Below are 17,930 nucleotides of genomic sequence, written 5' to 3' on the forward strand. Positions count from 1 at the left end.
CCCTTCAGGGAAGTCTGCATCCCTTCACTGGGATTCTAGATAGACCTCAATCCTATGCTTCATCTGAGCTAAACACAGGCCTCAGGCTCTCTGCACTCAGGAGATTGTGACCTCAGACTGTCTCCGCCTGCAGTCACTGGCATGGAAAGGGAGTTGTGGCCAGGGGAAGCCCAGGACAAACTACTCTTTCCCTCCTTTCCAGAAGATTCCCATGAAGCATGAAGGTTCCCACCTTTTCTTCTGAACACTGGTGCATTTCCAGAGCCTCTTCCACTAACAGTGGGTCAAAGCCCTTCTCACAGAGCTGTCCATGTGCAAAGAGATAGTCGAGAATCTAAGAAAAGAAACAGATTTCAGCACCTACTGCCACTCCTTTCTGTGCTTCCAGTGTGTCTTACACAAACCAGCTAGTGTGAGAGCTGTGCCCCAGCCCACCCTGGCTATTGGTCCCTGGACAGAACTTGATTTTATGCATTGAACTGTGTCTGGCACAGGACCTGAGTGACAATTTGCTGAACAGACAGGCATGCCCTTCTAAACACGAGTAGCCATTTTCCAAAGGTGTTCCTAACACAGCTGACTCACATTTCCCAGAATGCCAGCTCCACAGCCAGGGTAAAATATTCCTCTAACAAGTAGCCCAAGTCGGAAAATGTCTCAAAGGTTTTGGACTCCAGTACCCCATTCAGAATCCCTAGGCAGCTATGGCAAGATAAAAATTTCTGGGAGAAGACCTGACTATACCCCAAGCCTAGCTCACCTTCTTTGGAGGAGTGAAGGAGGGGGTAAATGGATAAGTCCTAATAGCTCTAATACTCTCAAGGCTTTCCCTCAGCCTAGGTTCCAGAGGACAGCCCCCAAAACAGAAGCACTGCTGCTAAGACTACTGGTTTCCCCAAGTAAAGCTCCCTGCCTGAGTCCCCACAGACTCACAGGAAAGGAGGCTACTGCTACAAGTCTGAGGGGCTCTAGGATAGAGACAAGACACTACCCTAGCTCCACAGGTCTAGGACCTCTCTCCTGGCTGACCACCCAACACCCTGCCAACCAACTGCTCACCTGCTCAATATTGTCTCCTTTCTTCTTCATGGCTCTCAGGACACACTCATATGAGTAGCCCATGTTGACCACTGTCTCCACACACTGCCGCTCACTGGGGGACAGCGTCTGCAGTTCAGAATAGGCCTGGGGACAGCTGGAAGTGTTGGGCACTTGTGACATTGAGAAATTAGGAGGGGTGACCTGGTGGTGGAGAAATAAAGAGGATCAAAGCAAGAAGAAAGAAGACTTGGGCCCCAGAAGATAAGTCACCAAGGTGACCCAGTCCAGGTGCTTGCCATTTCCAACACTGATCAAGCACCCAGCCAAGCAGTCAGCTTGGAAGAAAGGGGGACCTTGCTGCTGCCCAGACAGCCTGATGAGGACAGAAGGGAGATGGGGTGTACTACCTGAGGGAGTGAAAAACTGGGAAGACACCTGTAACTGTGGATGTCCTACTCTGCTCCTCACCCACCTTGCAGCATGAGAAAGCACCACAAGATCCACATGCCCAAATCCCCTAGGCTTAAATGAAGAAAGGAGTTCTGAGACTGCCCACAGGACTGATGTCCAAGCTGGCTGCTATGATGTCTTTCCAGGACTCCATTATCCTTTTCCTAGGCTATTATCCTAGGCCTAGGACTCTGAGAGTCCTGCAGGGATCATTCACTTTGAGCACCCCCACTCTAGACCTGACTCTCTGTCCCAAAATCTCTATCCTAAATTCTGTCACTGGGCTGGGCAAAGGCTGTGAGGGCTGTTCCCACACATGGCTAGCTCAGGGGCCCAGACTTTTGACGGCACTCCACCTTTGCCCCCACGCTATGCGGTGTACTTCAATTTCCTACTAGAGTTGCCACTCCACAGAACCCATAACTGAAGGAATAGTAGCCACACCAAGCTGGGCTTTCAAGGACTGGAATGTGGGCCCTAGGGCCCTGCCTCTACTGCAATGGCTATAGGCAACCAGTTCCCTGCCATCCTACCCTGGTTGGAGTGGTATATAGATTCCCACAATTAACTCCTCCCACTACTTCTGATCATGAATCAGGCCCAAGGCTTCAAAGTAGCTCACTCTCAGGCCAAAAAAATCCATCCACTATGGGAGCAAGGTCACAAACTGTTCTATGGCTTGACCCAGCTCTCAAGAATGAGGGAAAACACTTTGGTGAGGGATGTCTGGGGTCTTAAAAGCTAGCGAGCAGCCATCTAAGATGCATCAATTGGTCCCATCCCAGCTCGAGCAAAGGAGAATGAAGAACACCAAAGACACAAGGAAAATATTAGCCCAAGAGACAGAAAGGGCCACATAAACCAGAGACTTCATCAGCCTGAGACCAGAAGAACTAAATGGTGCCCGGCTACCACCAATGACAGTCCTGACAGGGAACATAACAGAGAGTCCCTGACGGAGTGGGAGAATAGTGGGGTGCAGAAATCAAATGCTAGTAAAAAGACTAGACTTAATGGTTTGACTGAGACTGGAGGGACCCCAGAAGACATGGCCCCCAGACTCCCTGTTAGCCCAAAATGAAAACTAGTTCTTCAGGCCAACTCTTCAGACAAAACTAGACTGGACTATGGAACATAAAATGATACTCGTCAAGAGTGTGCTTCTTAGCTCAAGTAGATACATGAGACTAAATGGGAAGCTCCTGTCTGAAGGCAAGATGAGAAGGCAAAGGGTCAGGAGCTGGTTGAATGGACAAAAGAAATCCGGGGTGGAAAGGAGGAGTGTGCTGTCATAGTATAGGGAGAGCAACTATGGTCACGTAACAATGTGTATATAAATTTTTGTATGAGAAAGTAACCTGAACTTTAAACTTTCACTTAAAGCACAATTAAAAAAAAAAAGAGGGAAAATGTTTCAACAAAGAATTATCTATACTTCCTTTATGGAGGAAGAAAGTGGTTGGGGACAGGGAGAACCTCTGTCTTACAAGCAAGTTCAAAACTACAGCTCTAACCAGATGCTCTCCTGAATGTTTGCTTTGAGGTCAGGAAGACTACAGGCCTCAAAGACCATTCTTTCCCATTTAACCAGTTCACTCACCCATAGCACACTCCTAGCCGTCCAGTCATAGGGCTTAGTCATTAGGTCACAGGTGTCACAACAGGACACAGAGACTGTATCACATCAGTCTAGCCAATGCAAGCCCCTCTTCAGGAGCAGGTTCTACCTGGGCTCAAGAATACCAACAGCCAAAGATGCCTGTTCTCACATAACGTACCTCAGTCATGAGGGCAGGCTACCCTTCAAATGCCTGCTTTTCTCATAAAGTCTCATGACTGCCTGGTGGGGTGTGTGCATACACTTGTAAAAAGTTATACAGGTTAAAAAATTCAATAACATAATATATATTTTAAAAATATTTGCAAGTACTCTCACATACTCTGCTGGTAGAAATGTTACTTGCATCTCTAGGCACATCCGGCCTATGCAAAATCTGAAAAATATTCAGATACTTCTAGGTATCTATTCTAAGGAATAATACTAATGCAAACAAATATTTATGCATAAGAATATTCACCTCACTATCATTCATAATAAATATTAGGAACAACTAAATATCCAACATAGGGTATTAGTAAGTAAATAATGAATCTATTATCCATATGACTATTAGGTAGTCATTTTAAATGACGTTTAGAAAGCATTTTATTAAGTGGAAAAAAAGGATATATAATTGTATATGCTCTATGATTGTAGGTGTATTTTTAAAAAGATTCATGGGATTTTAAATGTTAGGCTCAATGATCCTCTCCTTAAATGGGGAGAAACAAAATGAAATGTAATCTTCACATAAATGTTTTATGAATCAAACAGGCACTGGACTAATTAGGCAGACCCCGAAAGGATCCCTCAAAAAATTATGATGCAATAGTGTTTAGGTTCTCAGGTCACTCACCAAAGCTATTTAATCCAGAGTACTATTTTCAAATGTATATAATGCTCTTATGATTAATAATGATAGCTTTTTAAGACCATTTACTGCATTCATGGAAGCACTTTTGTCATTAATTCCTGGGAGGGGGAGGTGACTCCAGCATAAAATGAGACTTTCATACTCAATGACTAAAATGCTGTATACTTATGATGAATAATAGTAGTAGAAACTAGAAAAATCAGAATTATTAAGATTTTTTCCAAACTGAATATTAGTATTTGAGGAAAAGTAAGTTTGTGAGAGGATACAAATATTAGTTTCAAAGCTTCTCAAGACTTTTTGGGCTTCAGGAGGTGGAAGCCCTTTTTAATTAATTAATTACTTTTTAAATTGTAGAATATATATAATGTGACATTTGCCAATTCAACATTTTCTGGGTGTACGATTTAGTGATATCGACTACATTAATCATGTTGTACAACTATCACCCATAATCGTTGTCAAACTTCCCATAACCATAAACAAAAACTCACTATGGAAGCCCTTTTTATATCCATGCAGGGTTTAAGGCCTATCTAATCAAGACAGCTCTTCTCTAAGTCTTCTCAAATGCCTCCTTTTCACGGCTACCATACACAAACACACATACACATGCAGGCACATGCGTGGCAGCTACATTCCCACCTTCACCCGTGATCATACTACTGGCACATCAGTGATCACATCACACTGTATTAATGTGAGCTCCTAGAGGTTAGGGGGAGCCCTGGTGGCGCAGTGGCTAAGAGCTCAGCTGCTAATCAAAACGTCGGCAGTTCGAATCCATTAGCCGCTCCTTGGAAACCCTATAGAGCAGTTCTACTCTGTCCTACGGAGTCGCTGAGTCGGAACTGACTCAAGGGCAATGGGGTTTTCTCTTTTTTTCTTTTTTGGTTTTTTAAAGGTTAGGGTACCATGTTCGCATGCAATTTTGAATCCCCGGGGCCTGACTTTGGACTTGGCACTTAGTGGACCCTGATCAACCATGGAGATCTATTAGAATTTTCAAGGGGGACTTTTAATTAATACAGCAAATTGATCAAATATGTTTATCGTCTCTCCCTCCCACCTCCCAAAAGCCCACTAAAATGATAATAAAAACTACTAACGTTTAAAGTCAAAGAAAAAGGAAACAAATGTGGACAATATATTTCAACGAATTTTTAGAACACTGAAAGCTAATGGAGGGATGGTAACTGGCAAACGTAATGAAGTTATAAAGAAACTAGAAAGTCAGTTCACCAGCCCCTCAGGACCTGAGGGGGCTAAGCACTTGGAAACATCAGGTACCCTTGGGATAAGGCATGGGCATAAAAGTCAGTGAGACCCTCAGGCAATACTTTCCCCACCCTATCCCTACCCTCCGTAGGAGGTAAGTTTAGTCTCTAGAAAATGTGAACCAGAGACCAAAAGAGACTGAGGATACCAGAAATAGTGTAGGTCAGGGTGAAGCACAAGATTCAAAATTGGGGATTAAGTAAAAGTCTACACAAGCCTTCTCCAATCTTCCTCAGCCTTCAATAAGAATTGTCTGGAGAAAATGAATAGCTCCCAAGACCTTCACATGCTGACATTTTGAGGGGTTCTCCTAAAAAAAAAACCCAACTAGCCTACAACCTATAGTGAAGCCTAATGTTGAGCAAGCAGACCTCCAAAACACACACAACCCTTCTGATTAGCTCTTTTAGTGCCTCATTCTTCAATGTGAACAGAAAGCCAAAGCCATCAACACGAAAGATACCAAACCAGAACAAGAGATAGGCAAGGCACTTGGAAATTTAAAATATGACAAAGTAAAACTTTTATTTAAAACTTGTAAGATTTAAAAATAAAAAGGTTGTCACAGTCAACGATATAGCCTAGAAAAGAAAACATAAAGACTAAGTGATCCTAGAAATATATATTGTAGAGAAATAAGATCCGTGACACAAACAGACATATGCACACCCACATCCACTGCAGCATTATTCACAAAAGCAAAAAGATGGAAACAACCTAAATGCCCACCAACAGATGAATGGATAAACGAATTATGGTACATACATTCAATGGAATACTATGCAACGATAACAAATGATGAATCCACAAAATATTTCACAACATAGATGAATCTGGAGGGCATTATGCTGAGTGAAATAGGTCAATCACAAAAGGACAAATACTGTATGAGACCACTATTATAAAACTTAAGGTTTACACAGAAACAATCTCTGATAGACACAAGGGAGGGGAGGGGTGGGGAGGGGATATCATTAACTAGACAGTAGATAAGTGTTAACTTTGGTGAAGGGAAAGACAGTGCACAATATAGGGGAAGTCAGCATAACCTGACCAAGGCAAAGTCATAGAAGCTTCAAAGACACATCCAAACACCCTGAGGGACTGTTACTGGGGCTGAGGGTTGGGGACCATCGTCTTGGGGGTCATCTAGGTCATATGGCATAACAAAGTTCATAAAGAAAATGTTCTATATCCCACTTTCGTGAGTAGCATCTAGGGTCTTAAAAGCTTACAAGTGGCCATCTAAGATACATCTACTGGTCCCATCCCGTACGGAGCAAAGGAGAATGAAGAAAAACAAACACACAAGGGAAATAATAGTCCAAAGGACTAATGGACCACAAGCACCACAGCTTCCACCAGCCAGAGCCCAGAAGAACTAGATGGTACCCAGCTACCACCACCACCAACTCTGACAGGGATCACAACAGAGGGTCCCAGACAGAGCGGGAGAAAAACGTAGAACAAAATTCAAATTCCCACAAAAAGACCAGACTTACTGGTCTAACAGAGACTGGAAAAACCCCCGAGACTATGGCCCACAGACACACCTTTAACTCAGAACTGAAGCCACTCCCGAAGTTCATTCTTCAGCCAAAGATTAGACAGGTTTATAAAACAGTAACAAATGTGAGGAACATGCTTCTTAGTTCAGTTATGTATACGAGACCAAAAGAGCAACACCTGCCCCAAAGCAATGATGAGAAGGCAGGCAGGGACAGGAACAATGGACACATAGAGGCAGGGAATGGGGGTATGAAAGGGGACAGTGTTGACAAATCACAGGGATTGCAACCAATGTCACAAAACAAGTTGTGTACAAATTGTTGAATGAGAAACTAATTTTCTCTGTATATTTTCACCTAAAGCACACACACACACACGCACACAAAAGACAACTAAGTGACAGGAGACAGGATAGAAAACTGGAGCATCAGTCAAGAAGTCCAACATCCAGCTTACAGGAGTTACAGAAAAATAGAAAAACAGCGAAAATTATCAAAGAAAAAAAAAAAATTCCTAGAATTTTTAAACTGAGTTTAGCCTCAGTTTTAAAAGATCCACCAGGGCAAGCAAAATCAATGAACAAGGCACATTATTGGTAAATTTAAAATCCTCAAAAATGAAAAAAAGATCCCAGAAGCTTCCAGGGATAGAAACAGGGAAGGAGAGAGGGAAGGAATAAATCTGAAATCAGAATGGCACTGGAATGCTAGAAATAAATGGAGCTTACACCTACTCCTCACTTATCAACTATCTCATTATCCGACGTCTTCCATTTACAACCACAGTAAAAAATCTACTAGCCAACTGTTTTGTGTGTTAACAGTGAACGTCTGGCACTAACAAATGCCGAAGTGTGAGGGAAGAGTAACACAGGCTGTGATGGTTATGTGACACCTTGGCTGGGCCATGATTCTCAATGGTTTGGAAGTTATGTAAGGTGTAATGTGGGAGTTATATAATGATATGAATTAAGGAACTGTACTCATCCTCCATTTTTGCATAACGACCTGGTTTTTGGAACCTAACCGTATCAACAAGTGAGGAGTCAGCGTACCTCAATAAAAAAGTAAAATAAAAATAAAATGAGCAACACTTACTGAGTTTCTGTTAAGGGTAACAGAAAAATGTGGAAATGGATAATGATGATGGTTGAACAACATGATTAACTAAGTTAATGTCAATGAATTGTAAATGTGAAGAAATGTTGTCATGGCAAATGTTTTGTTACATATATATTTATCACAATTTAAAAAAAAAAAAAGAGCAATGCCTATATCCAGCCAAACTATTATTCAAGCATGAGGGTAAAATTAAGATATTTTTAGATATGCAAGGACTTAAAAACTAGCAGGTTAACCAATGTGTTTGAATGTTTGAGGAATTATCATTAGGCCTTTGATCAAACTCTTGAAGCTTGTGGACAAAATGAGCAATAGTTACAAAGAAACTAAGCAAATCTAAAAAAAAAAAACAGGGCAGTTTTAACTATGAGAAACAAAAAGCTGCAAAAAAAAGAAAAAAGTAATCAAAATATACTATCTGAACTCGACAATAAATTTTTATCCAATCATAATGTTTTGCTGTTTGTTGTTAGTGCCATCGGGTCGGTTCTGATTTATAGCGACCCTATGTACAACAGAACAAAACACTGCCTGGTCCTGTGCCATCCTCACAATCGTTGCTATGTTTGAACCAACTGCTGCAGCCATTTTGTCAATCCATGTCGTTGAGGGTCTTCCTCTTTCTCGCTGACTCTCTACCTTACCAAGCATCATGTCCTTCTCCAGAGACTGGTCCTTCTTGATAACATGTCCAAAGTATGTGAGACGAGGTCTCACCATCCCCGATTCCAAGAAGCGCTCCGACAGTACTTCTTCCAAGACAGACTTCTTTGTTATTCTAGTGGTCCATGGTATAATCAATATTCTTCACCAATACCATAATTCAAAAGCATCAATTCTTCTTCAGTCTTCCTTATTCATTGTCCAGCTTTCATAGGCATGTGAGGTGACTGAAAATACCATAGATTGGATCAGGTGCACATAGTCCACAAAGTGACATCTTTGCTTTTCAACACTTTAAAGGTTCTTAATGATGTAAATGACATGAATTGTGATATAAATATTATGGAGGATAAGGGAAGAAGGTGAGGGAGGGGCTTCGTAAGAGCTAAATCCTCAACAGGAAATATAAAACTGTCTAAAACTGATAAATTTAGAAACAGCAATATAGCATTCTATTTACAAACATGGACATAAATCTCAGCAGAAATAGCTTAAAGCAGTGGTGTCACTATGAGGGTTCGCACTGCATCTCCTGACACTGTCAGAGGGGGTGACACCAAAATAACCCCACGGTCTACGGGGCTCGGAAGGGCTAGGGCCTCGCCAAAGCAGTGGCCATCACTAGAGTGGTTGTTACCCAGCACGATAATTTATTACCATCCCCTACCCCACCCCCATCACCTGCCAGGCAGAATGCAGGCAGGTAGGCTGTGCTCGTCATTGGGCAGAGAGGAGGGTCTCCACCTTGGCCAGTGGGAGAGGGGGAGGAGTTGCTGTGAGGCATTGTGGGGGGTGGGGGGGGGGGCAGGAAGGGTGGGGCTTCGAAGTATGGAGCCAGGCCCTGAGCAAGGGTTGGGTGGAGTGGCGTGGGCTCTCTGCTGGAAGGCAGGGTGTTTCCGGGGGCTGACCTAGCCCATGGTTGGGGACTAGTGACACCATGAGTTACTGCATGGGTAACACCAACCTAGTGACACCACTGGCTTAAAGAATTGAAAAGTGCCTGACTATGAGCATTTATCTTATCTGTCTTATGTGTACCAGGGTAAGCAAACAGTAGATGAGGAAAATGTAGTCCAGCTAACAAATGAAAAAGAAATGACAGAATACCACCATTTTGCAACTGCCAGTGAATTAACTGGCATTGAGTGTGAACAACTGCTAACATCACAAAAAAGAGAAATGACAGGCATTGTTTCTCTTCATTTGAAAAACCACAACCCCACCTGTAGTGGGATTCTGCAATTTCACTACCAATTTGCAGGAAATACAGGGGACAGAGGACCATGTTAAACTGCAACATGAGGATGCAATCAGCAAAATCCAGGCTATAGGAAACGCTAGGTCAAATGATCAAGTTCTTCAACAGATAAACTGAAAAAGAAATTGCAGGAAGAAAGAGACTTAAATAACAGATTTAAAAAAATAAATAACAGATTTTTACTAAATAGACAATAGATAAGTGGTATCTTTGGTGAAGGGTGAGACAGTACACAAAAATGGGGAAGCCAACACAACTTGTACAAGGAAAGGTCATGGAAGCCCCATAGACACATCCAAACTCTCTAAGGGACTGAATTGCTGGGCGGAGGGCTGTGGGAACCATTGTCTCGTGGAACATCTAGCTCAACTGGCATAACACAGTTTATAAAGACAATGTTTTACATTCTACCTTGGTGAGCAGCGTCTGGGGTCTTAAAAGCCTGTGAGCGGCCATCTAAGATACTCCACTGGTCTCACCCCTTTGGGAGCAAGGGAGAATGAAGAGAACAGGATACAAGGAAAGATTAGTCCAAAGGACTAATGGACCACAGCTACCAAGGCCTTCACCAGACTGAGTCCAGTACAGCTAGATGGTGCCTGGCTACCACCACTGACTGCTCTGACCGGGATCACAACAGAGGGTTCTGGACAGAGCTGGAGAAGAAGGTAGAACAAAATTCTAACACACACACAAAAAGACTAGATTCACTGGCCAGAAAGAGATGGAGAAATCCTGAGAGTATGGCCCCCAGACACCCTTTTAGCTCAGTGGTGAAGTCACTTCCGAGGTTCACCGTTCAGCCAGTGACTGGACAGCCCCATAAAGCAAAACGGGTCTAATGAGGCACAGCAGTCCAGGGACAAGGACTAGAAGGTAGGAGACAGGAAAGCTGGTGACAGGGAACCCAAGGTTGAGTAAGGACAGTGCTGACGTGTAGTGGGGTTCTTAACCATTGTCATAGGGCAAAAATGTGTACTGTTTAATGAGAAACTATTTTATTCTGTAAACCTTCATCTAAAGTGAGAATAGCAGCACAACTGGAAGAACATAATCGATGTCACTGAACTGTGCATGTAGAAATTTTTGAAATGGTGTATCTTTGGCTATGTATATTTTCACCATAAAAAAAAGGTCGAGAAGGGAGAGTGTTGACATGTCGTGGGGTTGTTAACCAATGTCATAAAACAGTATGTGTACTGACTGTTTAATGAGAAACTATTTGTTCTGTAAACCTTCATCTAAAGTAAAAAAAAATAGATTTTTAAAAGATTAAAACATAATGTCTAGAGACACACTCATGGATGATAAAACATAAATACAAGGAATTAGTTACTATAAAAGTCTGGATATGAATACTTTTGGGAAGAGAGAGGGGTTCATGATTGGGAGGATATCTAGGGTGGCTGACAAAGCTCTATTTCTTGATCTGAGTGGCAGTACAAGTCTGGCCTCTCTATATTCATTAAGCTATACTTTTTTGGTGTGGATTCTCTGTGTTTTATATTTTAAAAAGTGGTTAATGTTTAGGAAGCACTGAGTTTCTATTTATGATGGAAAATCTGGCAACTGATGTTGGTGATGGTTGCACAATATGATTGATGTAACTGGTGTCACTGAATTGTACGTGTGAAAAATGCTGAATTGGCAAATGCTGTGTTATCTATACTTTTACAACAATAAAAAGCCAAAACCACAATAAAACAAACAAAAAAAGTGTTTTGTTTTGTTTTCTTAAAGTGCCTGCTTCGAAGGACAGTGTAGCAGGGGCAGGAGTCTGGGGACCATGCTTTCAGGGGACATCTAGGTCAACTGGCAAAACAAAGTTTATTAAGAAAATGTTCTGCATCCCACTTCAGTCAGTGGCATCTGGGGTCTTAAAAGCTAGCGAACGGCCATCTAAGATGCATCAGTTGATCCCAAATGACCGGAAGCAAAGGAGAATGAAGAACACCAAAGACACAAGGAAAATATTAGCCCAAAAGAGAAAAGGGCGACATAAACCAGAGACTCCATCAGCACGAGACCAGAAGAACTAGATGGTGTCTGGCTACCACCAAAGACCGCCCTGACAGGGAACACAACAGAGAGTCCATGATAGAGCAAGAGAAAAGTGGGGTGCAGAACTCAAATTCTAGTAAAAACACCAGACTTCATGAGACTAGAGGAACCTCAGAAGGCATGGCCCCCAGACTCTCTATTAATCCGGAACTAAAACCATTCCCGAAGCCAACTCTTCAGACAAAGCTCAGACTGGACTTTAAAACATAAAATGATACTCCTGAGGAGTATGCTGCTTAGTTCAAGTAGATACTTGAGACTAAAGGGCCAGCTCCTGTCCAGATGCAGGATGAGAAGGCAGAAAGGGATAGGAGCTGGTTGAACGGATACAGGAAATCCAGGGTAGAAAGCAGGAGTGTGCTGTCACATTATAGGGACAGCAAGTAGGATCACCTGTGTGTATAAATTTCTATATGAGAAACTAATTTGAGCTGTAAACTTTCACCTAAAGCACAATTTTAAAAAAAGTGCCTAACCATGGGAAGCAAAACTGGAGAATGGGGAGAGGTAAAGCAGGGAGCTCCTGTTTTTCAGTAAGTCTTTTAAAAGCTATTTGAGTTCATAAAAATGTGCTTGAATTACTTCGATAAAAACAAATTCATTTTTTAAAACAAAGAGATGGAGGACTTTATTAAAGGAATGGCAACGTAAGAAATGATCAACAGATATGAATGCCTAAAAAAGCTAAAAGCTTCTATTTATCAAAAATTATTTAAAATATAATTTAAAGGCAAACTGTCACTATATTCTTATGCACATTAGCCACAATTAGTAAATTCAGAACTCAGGAGTGTAAGAGAAAAGGCAGAAAGATTTTCCTGAAGTAACTATCAAAGAGTAAGGAATGTATCCATACCTGGAAAAAGAGAACCCAACAGCAGAATTAGCCTAACCCATGAGCAGAGGGAGGCCCCTGAAGGGCAGAGAGGCAGTGAGAAGAGACACTGGCGAGGTCATATAGTTCTGTGCTGGACTCAAAATAAGGGCACATTATAAAATTGTTCTTCTCAAGATGATCCCATGAATTTCTCATCTTTTAAGATTATAGAACAGTAAAACATAAAATCAAAATATGAAAAATGAGTCCTAAATACTAGGCTTAAAATAGCCAACAAGAACCAAATTCCAGGAACACTTACCTGGAAGTTCCTATGTGAGGGCTGTACACAGCCAACATGACCATCACCGCCACCACCCCTGCCTCAAGTCCCTATTCTTGGAAAGAGGGCTTCTCACCAGGAATGGTTCTCAGTGTGGGCCTCAAAGACTCACACCAAGATAAAAGGATCAGGAAACTATTTGTGATGGGAACCATGGTTTGCTCCCTGGGAGTAGGTCATGACTTCCTTAGAAGAACACCAGAACTCCAGTTCTGTTTATATCTGCCTGTTAAAAGCAGCAAGTTCCCAAGCCAACAAGCAGCAGGCCCCTTCCCACCCTGAGATGGATGGGCCAGAAAGAAACATCATTGTCAAGTGGGGTTAAAGAAGGACAAGTGTGTTGGTTTGACAAAGACCTCTGCTGTTACAATTGGCTTTTGGTCTCTAAATGGTTAATTTAAATGGGGATGGAAGCGTTATGGACTGAACTGTGACTCACAAAAATGTGTGTCAACCTGGCTAGGCCACGATTCCCAGTATTGTGTGGCTGTCTTCCATTTTGTGATCTGACGTGATTATCATATGTGTTGTAAATCCTAACCTCTATGTTAATGAGGCAGGATTAGAGGCAGTTATGTTAATAAGGTAAGAGTCAATCTACAGGATTGGGTTGTATCTTGAGTCAGTCTCTTGACATATAAAAGACAGAACTGAACAGAGAGGAGAGGGACTTCGTGCCACCAAAAAAGAAGCACGAGGAGCAGAGTGTGTCCTTTGGACCCGGGGTCCCCGCGCTTAGAAGCTCCTAGACCAGGGGAAGATTGATGACAAAGACCTTCCCCCAGAATCGACAGAGAGAAAGCCTTCACCAGGAGCTGGCGCCCTGAATTTGGACTTCTAGCCTCCTAGACTGTGACAGAATAAATTTCTGTTAAAGCCATCCACTTGTGGTATTTCTGTTATAGCAGCACTAGATAACAAAGACAGGGGTTTGACTGAGGCTCCCCAATCTTTTCCAGGGTATATCTTTTAATTTTTCCAAAGCATACTGTGAGTCTTGACAAGGAGTATAATGCTGACCAGAGTCCCACACCTGATAAGGAAAAATTAGGATCAAGCCCACTCCTACAAGAGAATACTGGTCTTCTGCACTCTATCCTGTTTACCTGGACCAAAGTCCGTGGAAATTTACAAGAAGCAGTAAGCTGACACTGGAAGGGTGCACACAGAGACAATCATTTACCAAGCTTGTTTGCTGGGCACTTTCACTTGTTGGAAGGCCGGCCAAGGCTTCATCTTCCCACCAGCTAACAGCATGCTTGTGATGGTCTGTGACAGATATTCCACCATTACAATTAATCTCCTTTCTGTTCTTAATAGTCTCTTGATATGCTTTGTCATTTAAAAAAATCTGTGAGCTGGTGTAGCAAAAGGTCCTTAAATGAATAATTTCTTTCATAAGGACCAGCAGAAAGTTGGTTCCTATGAGGCAGAGGTTAAAAGATGTCCCAATGTCCAACTTTTCCAAACTGCTGTACCACTCTATCATCTCTAATATCAACTACTCCCCCTCCCCTCAGTACTCTCCCTCCCATCTTTGGTTCCGTAATTCACTGCAATGTCTCAAAGAACTCATGAACTGTACTTACAATTAAGTGGCTTATTAAGGAGTAACAGGGTACAAATCGGGATTGGGATCAACTTGCAAGTAATAGTAACAACTCAGGATGCAGTTCCTCAATCAGGACAGCTTCTCACCCTCTGCTGCCAGGCCCTGCTGGAGGCCTTCTGCCACTGGGCCCTCTGGGGCATTGCTACCACCAGGCCCTGCTGTGAGCTTCTGCCATCAGGCCCTGCTGGGGGCCTTCCTGAGCAAGTGATACACCTCTTAGCTCTGTGGGTCAGCAAGCCTCACTGCAGCCATCTTGCACTGCCGTCTCTGTCTTCTGTTACAGCTCCTCTGTCTCTTGGATCTAGGAGGTTCTCAGTGCAGGGATCCCAGGTCCAAAGGATGCACTCCACTCCTGGCTCTTCTTTCTTAGTGGTAGTGAGATCCTCCCTTCCCACCTCTGGGATGGCTCATTTTAAGCCTAGCAGGATGGCAAAACTGACCAATCCCCTCGTTAAGGTTCCATACACCTTACTTGCACAGTCCCACCCCCACAAGGGTACCATGCACCTTATTTATATTATTAGCAAGATATCAATCCCCTTGGTGGGCCACATGCAGCTCATTTGCATAGTCCCTCCCAGTCATTCAGTAAGAGTTACAAAGCCTATGGCTAGAAGGGACATATTAAGTGATTCACTGAACTGCATGCAATCCTTCAAGTCTATGATTTCTACTACAGAATGTATTAATGTGTTGTTCTGTGCTGCTAAAACAACCTCAAGAGCTAAGGTGAGGAACCATGCTGTATATGCAATTTTTTTAACAACATGAAATTTTCTTCAGGATGATACAAGTTGCAACTTTTGTATTAATGCATCCTTCTATAGTAAATCTGAGTTCCCAAGTACCATCTTCCCCTCTCCCTTCCTTTGGAGAAAACTGCACAATTCTTGGCAGTCAGCAAACCCTTTAAGATCAAACTGCTGGATTAAAAACAAATTTCCAACTTGTGATTTGACTTCCAGTACAAACTATCTCCCAGTTATTAAGGCACCACCCAGTGTGATGAAACAACCCCAAACTAGTGGAACCACGGTACACGAAAGAACCATACTTCAGAGCAGAATGGGATGGGGAGAGGGGCAGGGAGAGGATATAATGAAGAGTACCAAACAAGCTTTAAAAAAAAAAGGTAACAGAGCATAATTAGAAGAGCGTAGTCAATGTCACTTAAATGTGTATCTAAAAAAAATTTTTGAAATGGCGTATCTTTGGCTATGTGTATTTTCACCAAAAAAAAAAAAAGTTGAGTATTTAGAGGGTTAAAATGTTGTGGGGTTGTTAACCAATGTCATAAAACAGCATGTGTGTTACTGTTACATGAAAAACTATCTGTTCTGTAAGCCTTCACCTGAAGTACAATAAAATATTAAAAAAAAAAGGTAACAGGAAAAAGCAAAAAGGTACAAAAAAAGCCACTAAAAACCAACACAAGACATGGCAGCACAGGAAAGAATGATGTAATTAGTCAGGAAAATATCATTCACACAACATACATTATTATCTCTGCAAAAGGAAAAGACCAAAATGATGTGGGCTAGGTTCAAAGCAAATCATTCTTGTCCTCAGATAAATGACTGGAATTGTATATACTTACACAAAGCAGGGTCAATCTGGTCATGTCCTAAGCCTTGAAAAGAATATGATGGTGGCAGCTGCTAGGTAGAATTTAGAATCTTTGGAGGTCTAATTTAGGGGAGATTTAAAAGGCTTACCATGGGACCTGTATTTGGAGGTGATGATTCTTCTGTGTACAAAGACAAGACAGAGAGGGAAGGCGTCTGGGAGGAGGGGGACAGGGCTGGCACCTCTGTGCCACTGTCCAAGTTCAAAGCTGAAAGCCCAAGAGTATGATGCCCATTGAGCTCACTGGCACTGCTCTGGGTGGAAGGCTTTAAGGAATTCCGGAACGTGCCATTACGGAGGCAGGATGTGCTATGGAAAGTGCTCACCAGCTTGGCTGTCTTCTGATTGCTGTCATCAGAGTCAAGTTTGGGGAAAGATAGGGATTTAATATTGCTTACTGCAGGGATGGGGGGAAGGGACACTTTGGAAGACAGCGACATCTTTTCACAGTTGCCTAACTGTGGTAAGGTTATAAAGCCATTGGGTTTGTGAAGAGGCTTGAAATCTAGGGTTGCCCGCTCCAAGGATGCTAGGACCTCCTCCTCATCCTGTAACACAGACCCAGAGCCTCCTCTGGGCAAGTTATTATCCAATATCTGAGCCATAATGGGTCCAGTGGTTCCTACCAGAATGTTTCTCAGCTCTTCCTTCTCATCAATAGTTTTTAACTCCAGATTATCAAATGGGTCCTCTTCACACTCAAAGTCAGCAGGATTGAAATCTGCCTTTGTGTGAGGTGGGCTGAGAACCTTCTGTTTTGTGGCACTGCTGCTGACTCGAGTTGGGGTGAGGATGCTGTTGTGCTGTAAGCTGGCAAGGATGGGGTTAATGGGAGGTGGCATTGTGGCTGTACTGTGAGTCTTGGAGAAGCTCATTTTGCTATCACCCTCTGGGCCACTCTTAGAATTCACTTTAGTGGCTTCTGCTTCCTCAGCTTTGCGCTCAGCTTCCCGCTGGGCTTCTTGGATTTTCTTAATATCTTCAGCCCACTCAATGGTTTTCTTTTCCAAGGAGAAGTCATACTGCAAAGAGACAGCAGAGAAAGGAGGTAGGAACCAAGGTGAGCAACCTTCCCCTACCCCACTCATTTTCTCTTCACCCACTTCTACACAAGAGGAAAACTGGGTAAGGCAGCATTTAAGGTGTGTGGGATGACCCCCATCCAGGAAAACTAAGGTTTCCAATCCCTTTATATTATTTAATCAAATCATGCTCCCAGATTACTTCTAGAAAGTAACTAGAAGGATATCCCATCACCTCTTATCCTACATACCAGGCCAAATGTACCCTGTCACTTCCCTTACTTCTCTCCCCTTAGGCCATTTCCTTTCCTAGAATGCTCATCAGAAAAAACTCAGACACCTTCCTGAAGGCCAAGTCCTTCCTCTGAACTCTTACAGAATCTATCTCTTTCAATCATTTGATAGTGGCACAAGTGATCATATGCTGTTTTAGTCTTTCTCTAAACACTTTCCCAACCATATCACAAGCCTCTTGTGGGCAGCAACTAGGCTACAGACCCTCCTTAGATCTCCATTATCTAGCACAATGCCTTAAGTAGATGACCTCCTCGGCAGTAATGACAGCAGCTAACAATTATGAAGCATTTAAATGTGTCAGGCGTGATTCTAAGCAGCTTTCATGTATTAACTTTCTAGATTTTCTCAACAACACTTT

The 17,930-nt window shown here is 42.6% G+C and overlaps 1 protein-coding gene across 4 annotated transcripts in view; it reads right to left on the bottom strand.

The window, feature by feature from the left end:
- UBAP1 (ubiquitin associated protein 1) overlaps nucleotides 1-17,930 on the bottom strand; it is an 88,051-nt gene that overhangs the window by 1,535 nt on the left and 68,586 nt on the right. For all 4 annotated transcript variants that reach the window (XM_004372328.2, XM_023727540.1, XM_023727539.1 and 1 more), the window contains 3 exons: nucleotides 16,343-17,275; nucleotides 1,060-1,242; nucleotides 233-334 (listed from right to left, as the gene is read on the bottom strand). In XM_004372328.2, coding sequence (XP_004372385.1) covers nucleotides 233-334; nucleotides 1,060-1,242; nucleotides 16,343-17,275 — 1,218 coding nt within the window. The remainder of the gene's footprint in view (nucleotides 1-232; nucleotides 335-1,059; nucleotides 1,243-16,342; nucleotides 17,276-17,930) is intronic.

Source organism: Trichechus manatus, unplaced genomic scaffold (assembly GCF_000243295.1).
Source record: "Trichechus manatus latirostris isolate Lorelei unplaced genomic scaffold, TriManLat1.0 scaffold00016, whole genome shotgun sequence".
Lineage (NCBI taxonomy): Eukaryota > Metazoa > Chordata > Mammalia > Sirenia > Trichechidae > Trichechus > Trichechus manatus.